The sequence below is a fragment of the Macrotis lagotis genome, chromosome X (genome assembly GCF_037893015.1).
Source record: "Macrotis lagotis isolate mMagLag1 chromosome X, bilby.v1.9.chrom.fasta, whole genome shotgun sequence".
Lineage (NCBI taxonomy): Eukaryota > Metazoa > Chordata > Mammalia > Peramelemorphia > Peramelidae > Macrotis > Macrotis lagotis.
The window spans coordinates 639,865,938-639,879,228 of NC_133666.1; the positions used below are offsets into that span (position 1 = coordinate 639,865,938).

General features: G+C 40.6%; 1 protein-coding gene across 4 annotated transcripts in view; it reads left to right on the forward strand.

Moving 5' to 3' along the window:
- LOC141500836 (cytochrome P450 4F2-like) overlaps window positions 1-9,053 on the forward strand; it is a 50,367-nt gene extending 41,314 nt beyond the window's left edge. For 3 of the 4 annotated variants that reach the window (XM_074204322.1, XM_074204325.1, XM_074204324.1), the window contains 8 exons: window positions 537-658; window positions 5,366-5,636; window positions 6,769-6,835; window positions 7,095-7,224; window positions 7,697-7,830; window positions 8,061-8,125; window positions 8,389-8,471; window positions 8,711-9,053. In XM_074204322.1, the coding sequence (XP_074060423.1) occupies window positions 537-658; window positions 5,366-5,636; window positions 6,769-6,835; window positions 7,095-7,224; window positions 7,697-7,830; window positions 8,061-8,125; window positions 8,389-8,471; window positions 8,711-8,873 (1,035 nt within the window). In that variant the 3' untranslated portion in view covers window positions 8,874-9,053. The remainder of the gene's footprint in view (window positions 1-536; window positions 659-5,365; window positions 5,637-6,768; window positions 6,836-7,094; window positions 7,225-7,696; window positions 7,831-8,060; window positions 8,126-8,388; window positions 8,472-8,710) is intronic. The other variant, XM_074204323.1, reaches the window with a different exon arrangement.
- Window positions 9,054-13,291: the final 4,238 nt, after the last annotated feature.

A 13,291-nucleotide genomic window follows, 5' to 3' on the forward strand; every position in this document is an offset into this window, starting at 1 on the left:
ACCTCAGGCATCATTTGTGGTTGGTATTTTGGGTGGAAAAAATGCCTAGATATGTCTGTTAGGCATCCCACCACCCTCTTTCTCTGAATTTAGCCTAAGGGGGTTGAAGTGGTGGAGAAGAGCCCATGATTACCATCATAGATGAGTCTTTTCCAGTACTTACCCTTTCAGCTCAGTTTTCTATCCATGACCTCATTTTCTTGCAGCATCCTATGAGACTGAGAGGTCAGTGTTAACCATCCCCATTTTTACAGCTGAAGAAGGGAGTTGAGACTCAGAGAAATAAAGTAGGTCACACAGAAGCATAACTTGGATTGAACCCCAGTTCTCCTAGTTCCTAATCAATGATTCTCTCTAACCCTAAGCAGAGTTCTGAATGTGATATGTAGCTCAACCCCCCCCCCCCAACTTGATTCCCAGTGACAAAGAGGGATCCTTCCCTTGCTTTCTCTGGCATTTTGTCAGAGAGGCTCAGGGCAAAACTTCAGCTCCTAGGGGGACCCTGGACTCACACTTAGGATTTCTCTCTTGGGCAGATGAAATGGCGGAATCTATGTGTTGGGGGCGGTACCCGCCTGAACATGTTTGAGCACATCAGCCTCATGACCCTGGACAGCTTGCAGAAATGTGTCTTCAGCCATGACAGCCACTGCCAGGAGTGAGTCCAACATTTGACTTGGAGTGCTTAGGAACTAGAAGCAACAATATAACCACAGGAAAGGGAGAAAACTCTATTGAAGGGGAGTGTTCATTGTTAGGGATGAGATCTAGAATAGTGGAGGAAGAAGGGGTGAATCAAAACTAATTTGGAAATTGGAGGTCCTATGGTCTTTAATATTCTAAACTCCACCATCACCATCAGGATTAAGGGAAGGAGGACAGATCCTGAAAGGGATGAGAGGAGACAAGATAGCACCACAGTCTCAGAGGCAGGTCAATAGAGAAACAATAAAGGTGTCCTGGAAAGGGTGGCTGGTGTCAAGTAACCTGAATTCAAATGTCAAATTAAGACAATTAGTTCAGTTGTGTCCCACTCTTCAATGACCCCATTTGGGCTTTTCCTGGTTAAAATACTGGAATGGTTTGCTATTTCCTTCTCCAATTCATTTTTTAGATGGAGGAAACTGAGGTAAACAGGGTTAAGAGACTTGTCCTGAGTCATAGAGCTAGAAAGTGTCAGAGGTCTGATTTGAACTCACAAAGATGAGTCATCATGATTCCAGATCTGATGATTTATCTCCACTACATCACCTGGAGCTAGTAATGAATACCTTATATGAATTACAGACTCATTGTGAGCTTTGTAAAGATTATAGTGCTTTTGTTGTTTTGTTGTAAATATTTTGTAACAGCTAGGAAGTCAATTTAGAGACTCAGATAATTGGAAAAGATAGGAACTCAGTAATCAGAACTGGGTCCAAGGGCATTCAGGGTCAAACAGAGAATAGAGAGAGGCAGAACAGGAAGCTAAATTTAGAGTCCTCCTACATCTTCCATGGAATGGGAATGACTTAGAAGGAGCCTCGGGAGAATGTGGTCTTTGCTGATTAAGTTGAAAGCTCTCTGAGCCCATGAACTAAGGTAGCTTGCAGAATAGTATAGCCCACCCTATCCCCTTCACCCCAGGGGAATAAATAAGCAATGGGGACACATAGCAATGGATGCAAAGAAAGAGATACTTAGGGACACATGACCCCAATAGCTAGCTATTCTATGATGTCATACACATCTCCTGTTCTCTCTAGGCACTTGTCAACTCTATCTAGGTACTATGATGTGCTCAGCTTTCAAACATCAATAGTGAATAACCTGTGTCTTTCAGCTACCTCACTGCCACTTAGCCTGGTTTTCAAAAAGTATGCCATGAATTTTTGTTAGGCATGCCTTGAATTATATTGGCTTCATATTTGCACTTGTTTATATACACATGCAAGCCTTTTGATTCTTCAGTTATGTGCCAAAATTATTTCTGGCCAAAATAATACCATGCTGTGATTTAATACTATTTTAATTTTTTCTCTCAATTACATATTGTGAAAATTTTTGCATTCATTTTCCCAAGATTTTGAGTTCTAAATTTTTCTCCCTTCTTCCAGTTTATATATGTAATACTGTGACTTAAAAGAAAATTGAGAATCACTGGTCCAAATATTAGCTCAATTATGAAAACTGGCCCAGTGTTGTGTTGGGCAGGAAGGCAGAATCTGTTGCCATTCTCTCATCCCAGCTGAAGTTTTCTGTCACTTCCTAGACGTGCCTAGAAGTCTGGGTCTGCTTTGCTTAAAATAATTGGAATATTACAGTACTAACTATATTGACAGGAAATAAAGAAATCCTAGTAAGACCTCTGTGTGAAAGAGTAGGAAAGCCCTATCTTGTAATTTTCATTGTGCATCCATTTTTCTGCATCTTTGTGTTGTGTGTCTTTGGAAGACTCAATCAATGAGTTGTATTCAAGCTCCTGGAGATATTTTAAGGACAACATAAACCAAAGAGAGGGGCACAGATGGTCAGGCATAGCCTTTTCTTTAGAAGTACCTTCAGTCTTTCCCTGTTCTCCAGGGGGCAAGTCTGGGTCAGAAGTGATGGGACTATGATAATCAAAGTTTAACATTTACATTACAATAGTTTAGGGTAAAAACTACGGAGCTGGAAAGGGAGATATAAAAGACCACATCTGCAAGTATTGTGTTGAGTTCTGGATGCCATATTTTGAACATTGTAAAGCTGTAGTGTCCAGGATAATAGGATTGTAAAGAGACTGGAGATCAGTTGAAGGAATTGGATTTTTTTTTTTTTTTTTTGAGAAGAGACATGGTTGGGAGAGGGAGATGATTTATTGTTCAGTCATGCCTGCCTCTTTGTGACCCCGTTTGGGATTTTCTTGGCAAAGATACTGCAGTGGATTGCCATTTTCTTCTCCAGCTTATTTTCAGATAAGGAACTAAAGCATACAAGGTTAAATGACTTGCCCAGGGTATCACAGCTTATCTGAGACTGGATTTAATTTCCCAAAGAAGAATCTTCCTGACTCCAGACAGGTACTAAATGCAGTGAACCACCCAGCTGCCTTGAGGGAGGTCATAGCTGTGTTTAAGTGTAATATGCTATCTTTTTCTTTTGTGAATGTTTTCTTTTCTGAAAAAGGAAACAAAAGACCATTTATATGAAAAAATACATAGTAAAACAGAACTGAGAAACTGACAGAAGACAGTCTTTCAAATAAAAGTACTGGGTAAAGCAACTCAGATGCAGAAGAACTGAGTCATATTAGAAGTCACTGCAATGGATTGCTTTCCAGCAGCTAATCTGAATATTAACATTTTCAGGACTTTATTGAAGAACAACTCTGCATTGCAGAATTCTTTTGGCAGCTATGAGATTTTAGTCTAATAATTATTTATGTGACTTTATGGAAATGTGTACATTAGATTTTTCAGTCTAAACATCCCTCTTGCCAAGATCCTTATTTGAGGTATTGGAAGTCAGAGAAAGGAAACTAAGAGTAGAAGATAGCTGAGAAGGGAAGGTCAGAGAAGTTACAGACAGAGAAGAAAGAAGCATAAAAGTCAGAAAAAACTGTAGGAAAAGGAGAGTAGATGAATGAAAACCTGAGTAATGAGTTTAGAGCCCGCACTACCTCGATGTTCAACTTGTATGTGTGTGGTGGGGAAGTGGAGAGAGTGTAGAGAAATGCTTTACTTCTGGTTGCTAATTAGAGAAAAGGAGCAATTAAAGAGTTGTCCCAGCTGTTTTACCTTGCAACAAAACAGTTTAAAAGAAAATTGAAAAAAAAGAAAAAAAGGGTAGGCTTTGCAGTTTTTCGGGGAGCTGTCTTGTTTGTAAGAGAGCACAATCCTCTGTGGTTTAAAGATCTTGTTGAGCCTGTTATGTTCGTTCTGAGACAGAGAAAACCCTTTAGGGGTATGGCTGCATTGCCCTCTACTGACTTTTTTTATTTGGGGAGGTAGTAACTCTTCTAAAACCCAGAGAAGAGATTGTTGAATCTACATATTCCAGAATTATAAGAACTGTTTGTCATAGAAAAAGCATAGCAAAAGTGTTTAATGAAACAACGTAAAGCTGCTTTTATGGTTCAGGAGTAGCAGAGAGCTGACTTCATTCAACAGAAGAGTCTAGAAGATGGCAGTAGAAGTGGTTCTAGTTACAAGGAGGCAGCAGAGCAGACTGTTCGGTAAAAAAAGGACATTACCCCTAGGACATTGGTTTTCCTGATCTTTCCTCACTGAGAGGCTTCTATAGATTTGTGCCCATTCTCCCCACCCTAGTAAATTGGTAAGAGTGTGACCCAGGGTTTATGGATGGACTATTATGCTCTGATTATTCTTGATATTGTCTTCTATCAAATAATGCTATGTTTGTTTTTGCTTTTGCCTTTGCAGCTAGTAGATTTTTCATGTTTTAGAGTTACTGGTGTCATTGTGACTATTTAAATGGAACATGGTCAAAAGATGGTTGGCCATGATCAGGTGCACTTCTGGGAATGAGCTGCCATCCCCACTTAACCTTGACTTGCCTCCTGTCTTCCTCCTCCCACCTGCTGTTTACAGTGAGGGAGCCAGCCTAGATAAAGAGAGAAAGGAAATGTAGTTGCCACATCATGCTAGTGCCACACCCCACAGAATTTACATGTATTTGAAGGACTATCTTAGGGAAATGTGATTATATTCATCATTATTTACTTTAGAGGTCAGAATTAGTTAACTTTGTAAAGAAGTAGTTTTAGGTTTGATATAAGGAAAACAAAAGCCACTTCCCATTAATTTAGAACTGTCAAAAAGCTGAATTTGTTTCTTTGAAAAGAGTCAGGGGCAGTTAGGTGATACAGTTGATAGAGCACTGGCCCTGGAGTCAGGAGTATCTGAGTTCAAATCCAGCCTCAGACACTTAATAATTACCTGGCTGTGTGGCCTTGGGCAAGCCACTTAACCCCATTTGCCTTGTAAAAACCTAAAAAAAGAAAAAAAGAAAAAAAAAGAAAAGAGTCATGTCTTCCACCACTAGAGAGGTCTTTAAATAGATGTTGGGACCCATTAAGATTACTGTAAAGGAAATTCTTGTTCAGAGACAAGTTCATGAACTCTGAAGTCTTTTCTAATTGAGATTCTGTGATTATTTATTATGAAAGAAGATCAGATGGGATTTGTTCTCGGGAGAGGTTTTAAGTCGGGGGGGGGTGTAGATTGGGTAGCGGTCATGTCAATGACTGAGCAAGTTGGGAAGAGGCTCTTTTGGAGGGACATATAAAAGCTTACTCTGAGCTATGTGGAATCTGAAGGGCCAAGGTTCTCTCAGGGTTCTCACCTGGCATGATCCCTGACCCTGGCCCCCATGCTTTGCACAGGAAGCCAAGTCCCTACATCTCTGCCATCCTGGAGTTAAGTGCCCTTGTGGCAAAACGCAACAACCAGCCACTGCTATATTGGGATGTTCTCTACTACCTCACCAGCGAGGGGAGGCACTTCTCCAGGGCTTGCCACATCGTGCACAACTTCACAGATGCTGTCATCCAGACCCGACGCCAGGTCCTTGCTGAACAAGGTTCTGAGGCTTTCCTCAGGAATAAGGGCAAAGGAAAGACCATGGACTTCATAGATGTCTTGCTCTTGACCAAGGTGAACATCAGAGCTACAGGACAAGTGGGAAGAGAGGGAGCCTTCTGGAAGCCCCGAGGGACCATGGGGAGGTGGGGAGGACAGTCAAGGGAAAATGAGGGGCTTGGTTCTGTAACATATGTTCCCGAGTCCAGTCTGGTAGCATGGAGCAGACTTCAGCAGAGGCTGATCTGACTTTTTTTATCTTTCTCAAAAGACCATTTGCTCTGAGAGACACAAGGTTTACTGAGTCACATATTTTATTGGGAAAGTATCCCCTTACTTCCCTCCCATGGGTGGAGTGAAATAGCTACCCCTAGCTCCTTCTAGGTTAATTAAGGGAGTAATCTGAGTTTTGAGTATAGCTTGGTATATCTCTGAAGTTATTTATAACTATACGAGGGTAGTTTATAGGATTCTACATATATGCACAAATATTTCTGTAGTTCTAGGTATATCTAGTTATATAATCTACGTATAACTAGGTAATTTCCTACAATACAGATCTGTCTGTAAGTACCATTAAGGCTGCTTCTAGATATATCAAAGGAGAGTCTAGATATGCTAAAAATATCTAGAATTTCCATGGTATATTAATGTGTGTATGTGTGCATGTGTGTGTGTGTGTGTGTGTGTGTGTGTGTGTGTGTGTGTGTGTGAGAGAGAGAGAGAGAGAGAGAGAGAGAGAGAGAGAATGTTAAGGAGGAAGAGACAGGACTAATGGGGGGGGGGAAGTATCTATGAAAGAATCCTGATACCCCCAAAGTAAACCATAGCTAGGTATAGTTCTTTGGCTTTACAAAAGATTCATGTTTTAGGTAAGGGTCCTTTCTAAATCCAAGTTCTATTGATCTAAGTGTAACTTCCAGTAGTATTTGATTCTGGGTGGTTCTCAGAGTAGTCTCTGAGGGTTTTGAACATATGAAGTGACTTAAGTGCAGTAGGAATCCAGATGACAGTTTCAAGTACTGTCAAAGGCTAAGGGGATATGAGTTATGATAAGCTTTGGGGCTAGGTCTCAAGGATTCACAGTATGGTACATGATACTATCAGTAGTGACTGGGGATAGTGGGATACTTGACTAGAGGATCCTGGTTAGAGCTGCTCATGGAAAGGAAGGAAGTCAAGAAGATACAGCTATGTATTATTCTAGGATGAAGATGGGAAGACTCTGTCAGACAAGGACATTCGGGCAGAGGCTGACACCTTCATGTTTGAGGGTAAGGGGTCAGATGGATTGGGAGAGTCTGGGATTGAGGATTTTGGAGATTTAGATGGGATTCCCTTAAGAAATTCATTTATATTTTTGTTTCTGATGTCAACCTCAATAATTTCAGCTTTGACAAATGCTAGCCCAGAAGGTACTGTCTGTCCCCTCAAGAGCCTGTGCTAATGTTCCATGTCACTCTACAGTACATCTTGGTTAAAAACCGCCTTGCCCAAATCCTACTTCTCTGGAGTCTTCTTCCTTTCTCCCAGGGCATGACACCACTGCTAGTGGTATCTCTTGGGCCCTCTACAATCTAGCCCAGCACCAAGAATACCAGGATCGCTGCCGCCAGGAGATTCAGGAGCTCCTGAGGGGTCGTCAGTCAGAGGAGATTGAATGGTCAGTGTGGAATGAGACTGGGAGGACTCCTATAGGAGAGTTGATTAGGAGTTCATTCCCCAGACCGCCTTGGCTACAGTTGAGGACCCTCTCCCAAATAAACATACCCAAGTCCCAAGTCTGCAATGACATGACTAAAGCTATGCCTCTGTAGATAACAGTCCTTGACTATCAATATAACTTGACAGACAGAAAGGTGTCCTGACCAGTTACTAGTTTTCTGAATAACTCTCCAAAGATGTAATCCAGGTCTAATAGGTAGGGAGATTTCTATGCCAAAGGCTCCATCCCATGTCCTGGCCTTTCTTATCCTTTCTTCTTTGATCATATCTTTATCAGGATTCCCAACTCTCCCTCCCCCAACTCTGAAGATTCCAGACCAAAATGTCATGATCTTGTCATATCACTTCCCTATATGGGATTGGGTATCTGAGGCCTTCTTCCCCAGGATTTTTGGTCTTCTCGGTTCCAGGGATGACTTGTCTCAGATGCCTTTCCTGACCATGTGTATCAAGGAGAGCTTAAGGTTGCACCCAGCAGTTGTTGCTATTGCTCGCCGATGCACCAAGGATGTCCAACTACCTGATGGACGCATCATCCCCAAAGGTATCCTTTATCTAATTGTGCATGGCACAGTAAGGGAAAGGCAAGGCATAATAAGAACTGCATCTGGGAATGCAACATGGGAGAAGGTAGAGAGTAGGTTTCATATAATTCTTCAGAAACAATATTTAGAAAATTTGTGGGGGAGGAGTGAGGTTGAGGGGGAGCATTGAGAAAGGAATGTATGGAATTTGCAGGTCATATTGGGTTCTCTATCTCTTCCTTCTTAACAGGGAACACTTGTCTGATCAACATTTATGGAACTCACCACAATCCAGTTGTGTGGCCCAACCCTGAGGTACCTACTCCCCTCATGTTGTCTGATGAAGCCTAAGGGTCAAGTACATGGCAAAGGGTTGGGCCCTTGGCTAGGATGGATATAGGAGAAGCATAAATGTGCTTCTAGGGAGCAGAGCCAGGAAGGCAAGAGACCTTAATATTTATCTCCTCACAGGGGGTAGCCTGCTGCTTTAAAAGTAAGTCTCCTTGTCTCCCTCGCAGAAGCTATATGGTACAGCCTTGGGTTATCCCCTCCATCCTAGTTCTGTCCCTCTCCCTCAGGTCTATGATCCATACCGTTTTGACTTCAACAACTTCCAGAAGATATCACCAATGGCATTTATGCCCTTCTCAGCTGGTCCCAGGTAAGGCCATGGCACCTACATTCCCATTTCTCTCCTTGAAGTTTTGAGGAGAGGTCCCTTCTGGGTAATTGTGGTCATTTCCTCGCTCTATACCCAGGAAATATAGAGGGTCCCCATCTTGTGTGTGTTTGTGTGTGTGTGTGTGTGTGTGTGTGCACATGTCCATATGAATAGTTCTGGGAGGACAGAGTAAGGCTGGGTCAAGGCCTGGGGATTAACAGACCCTCCCCCTTGAGCAGGAACTGCATTGGTCAGAATTTTGCCATGTCTGAGATGAAGGTTGTGCTGGCCCTCACCCTACTGAGGTTCCGAATTCTACCTGATGAACACCCAGTTAGAAGGAAGCCTGAAGTGATCCTCAGGGCAGAGGGTGGGCTGTGGCTGAGGGTGGAGCCTCTGTAGCATACTTCCATCTCTGAGATACACCTCCCTGAAACAACCCCGCTCCTCCCCAAGACTGATGAATGAAATTTTCTCAGACCTGGGATAGGGAGGTCTGAAGACTGCCTGGCCCTTTAGTTACCCTTGTCTTGGTTGTGAGTCTTCTGAATAAAAGCACTTTAACATATAATTTGGTTTTATTTTGTGCCTTTATACCACAAGACAGAGGTTGGTGAGAGAAGAGAGAAATCCTTATTTTTCACTTCTGAGAAGAAACATTAAGAGCATAGGAATGGGGGGTAAGGGGGAATGGGAACCACAATTATTTTGAAGCCTCTTGCTAGACTAATCACCCATCTACTTGCTAGACTAATAGTAGAAAGTCACCAACTACAGCTGAAGAAGAAAAAACTATGACAAACTATGCAAGAGCATGGTAAAGTAGATAATCTCATGCACTGATGTCCCTGGATAAGAGATGGATAATCATGGCATTGATCATGCTTCTTACAGCTTTTTATTTTTTTAAATTTTATTATTATTTTTACAGTGTTGTGAAAATCACTGACCTTGGTACTGGAAATATCATGTTGAAAAGATACAAAATCAGACCTCAATGAGCTTAGAGTTTAGCTGAGTGGAGTTGAGCATGACACATGTACACAAGGCATTATAATACTAATCAGAATATGATATGAGAAAATAAATGAAAATCAGAGAGATGAGGATGCAGGGATGACTTCAAACTATAGGACCAGTAAGCTTCATGTTGGGAATGATATTTAGCTGTGCCTTGCAGGAAGGGTTTTAACAAGTGGAGATGGCAGGCATGGAAAGTCAGAGATGAGATCATTCTAGGCCAGAATATGCGGGAAAAGATCTAGTAATCTAGTTTGTCTTTAACATAGATTATGTGAAGGGAGAGAAATGTAAAATCAGATTGAAAAGACAAATAGAAGTTTAGTTAATTTGAATTTCAGGCTAAGTATTTTCTATTTGTTCTCTAAGCAACAAAGAGCCACTTAAAAGTTTGGAGTGATAGGGTATTATGGTTACATCTGTTTATCTGAAAAAAATATTTTCTTAGCAAGAGATGTAGGGATTAGAGACAAAGCCTTGAAGGATTAAGACCAGTTAATACGCTATCACAGTAGTCAGTAATCCAGGAGGTATATGACTAGGCTGTTCAACTAGAATGTTGACACTTGAGCAGAGAGAAGGGGACAGTTATGAGACTCAGATCACATTTTTAGAAATTGGCAATTAATTTAATGTGGGAATGGATAAGTGAAAAAGAGAAGTCAAAGATGTCTGAGATTTCAAGCTCAGATATCTTACAAATGAATACATTTGTAAGGACAGATTCTGAAGCAGAATTTTGAATATTTAGAAGCAGAGTTCAGCTTTGGAGTTGGGCAAGAAAAAGAGCTACTTCCTTTTGTTGTTATTTTGTCCTTCATTCTTGAAAAAGACCATGACATGAGTGAGGTGATACCATGACAAGCACATAAATTGGATTTGACTGAGGGGGTGGTGAGTTAAGTCACCAGCCTCACTTTCTCTCCAGTCATCTGGATACTGATAGGATTCAGGATGACTGGAGATGACCCTGGATGAGAGACAATCAGGGTTAAGTGACTTTCCAGTAAGTAAGTAGCAAGTGTCTGAGACTGAATTTGAACTCCTGTTCTCCTGTCTCCAAGGTCAGTGCTCTATCTGCTGTGCCACCTAACTGCCCCTATTAAATGAGACTGAAGGGCTATGGTGAACAATATGCTATGTAAACTGAATGAAAGAAATTTAAGATATTTTTAATAATGATACTCTGGTAAATGAAAACTTGCTGTTGTTTCCAACTTGGGACTATAGCAAAGAATAATTTCTGAGGATTAATAATCATCAGGATCTTTATAGTATGAACTGGAGGCAGACAATAAATTAAGAGATGATTGGCAGTAATGAAGTGTTCTGAGGATGAACTTAAATCAGATCCTCCTGATGCTCTACCCATTGTGCCTTATAACCACCCCTTAGACATTTTCTAGCTATGTGACCTTGAGCAAGTCCCTTAAATCTAGTTGCCTCATATTCAGGACTATTGTCAATCATCCTGATTCATATTTGGCCATGGCCCCAGATGGACCCAGAGGAGAAAGTGAGACTGGTGACTTAACTTAACACCTCCTCACTCAAATCCAGTTCACATGCTTGTCATGGCATCGCCTCCTTTATGATATGGTCTTCTTTGAAAATGAAGGAAAAACATCAGAATTATCAGTGAGGTAATAAGTGACTTGGATGAACAGTTCCCAAAGGTCTGCCACAAGTTTTCTCTAGATTTGCTGTAGATTGCATGAAGTTTAACTGTTGTAATTTTGTGTATTTGCACAAAACTCTCATATCTCTTGTAGTGTGTGCCATGATTCTTAATGACAAAGAATGATACTGTAATTTGAGAAAATTAAGTTTGGACTAGATTTCTGGAAGTCTGGGCTTCTGTATTTTTTATATTCAATGAAATATTACAAAGCTGAACATGTTTAAAGTTAAAGTCCAGTGAAATCTCTATGTGTGAAAGAAGAGCAGCAATAGAAAAGGTAAGGTTACCTGAGTATCCTTGTGTATCTGTATTCCTTGTGTATCTGGATTTGTATTTTCTTATCTTATTTCTGACACTGGGGAAATACTTAATGAATATGTTCCTCAGGTTCATGGAGAAGTGATGACATGGCATATACGAATGGATAAGGAGAAATGATAGTGTTACATAGTGAAAGGCAATTGTTCCAATAAAAATGCTTTCTGAATCATTTTCTGTTTTCTTGGACACATCTATACCAGAGGTAACAGAACAGGGGTACTCAGAGATCACGGATCTCTTACACTGTATTAGAACAATAATTTCGGGGCAGCACATATATACCCAGGATAGATAGTTTTTGGAATATGTTCAAGTCTGGAAGACAGTTTTTTAGGAAAAAAGTATTGGCAAGCTGGAGTGTGTACTATGATAGTGGTAAGGATATCATATCATATATTGAACTATTGAAGGAACAGGAGATGTTTTCTACCTGGTGGAGGAGGAGGTGGATTATATGTGAATTTAGGTATTTGAAGGACTAGTAAAAGGAAAAAAAATCATGATTTACTCTTAGAGGACAGAGTTTGAGCTAATGAGTAGAAATTTCAAAGTAGATTTATTTTTTATTAATATTTTATTTGTTTTCCAATTATATGCAATAGTAGGTTTTTGCAAGGTTTTGAATTTTACAATTTCCCCCACCCTCCCTTCTCTCTCCCATTGCCCCCCACAAAAGGCAGTCTGATAATCTTTACATTGTTTCCATGTTATACATTGATTGAAATTGAATGTGTTGAGAGAGAAATCATATCTTTGAGGAGAAAATAAAATATTAGAGACAGTAAAATTAAGTGGTACATAAGACACTTTAAAAAGAATTGAAAGTTATAGACTTTGGTCACTGGAAACAGATGGCATTCTCCATTGCAGGTATTCTAAAATTGTCCCTGATTATTGCCTTGATGGAATGAACAAGTCCATTAAGGTTAATCATCACCCCCATGTTGCTATTATGGTGTACAATGTTCTTCTGGTTCTGCTTATCTCACTCAGCAGCAGTTCATGTAAGTCTTTCCAGGCTTCTCTGAAATCCCATCCCTCTTGGTCTCTAATGGAACAATTGTGTTCTATACACACACACACACACACACACACACACACACACACACACACACAAAGATAAAATACAATTTGTTCAGCCATTCCCCAATTGATGGACATTCACTTGATTTCCAATTCTTTGCTACCACAAACAGAACTGTGATGAATATTTTTGTACAAGTGATGCAAAGAAGTAGATTTAAACTCAACACAAAAAATAAAATACTCCAACATCTTCCTAACAATTATGGTTGTAAAAATTGGAATTTGCTGCTTTTGAAAACAGTGTGATTACCTTGAATTGAGGTTTTTTAAGCAGAAGATGGAACATGTTATGATTACTATAGAGAATTTGTGGGATGCCTGGCTTTTTAGGTACTTTCTAACTGAGATTCTCATGGTATTATGAAGAAGAAGAAGAGGCAGGATGTTGGACCAAGACAGGCTGAACCTGGGTAATGTACTGAGGGGATGGCATGTCAATGATTAGGACAGGTAAGCTACGTGGGAACTGGTTTGGAGAAAAACAAGCTATGGAGTCTGAAAGATCTGGGTTCTCTCCCTCCATGGTTTGGATATTGAACCCAAGAAGGATCTTTGGACAAGAAACTAAGTCCCCATATCTCTGCCATCCTATAGTTGAGTTCTTTTATGGCAAGGCACACCAATTAGACTCTGTTATACTGGGATAGCCTATACATCTTCACCAGTCAAGGGAGCTGCTTCTCCTTGGCCTACTTTCTGTTACACACCTTCA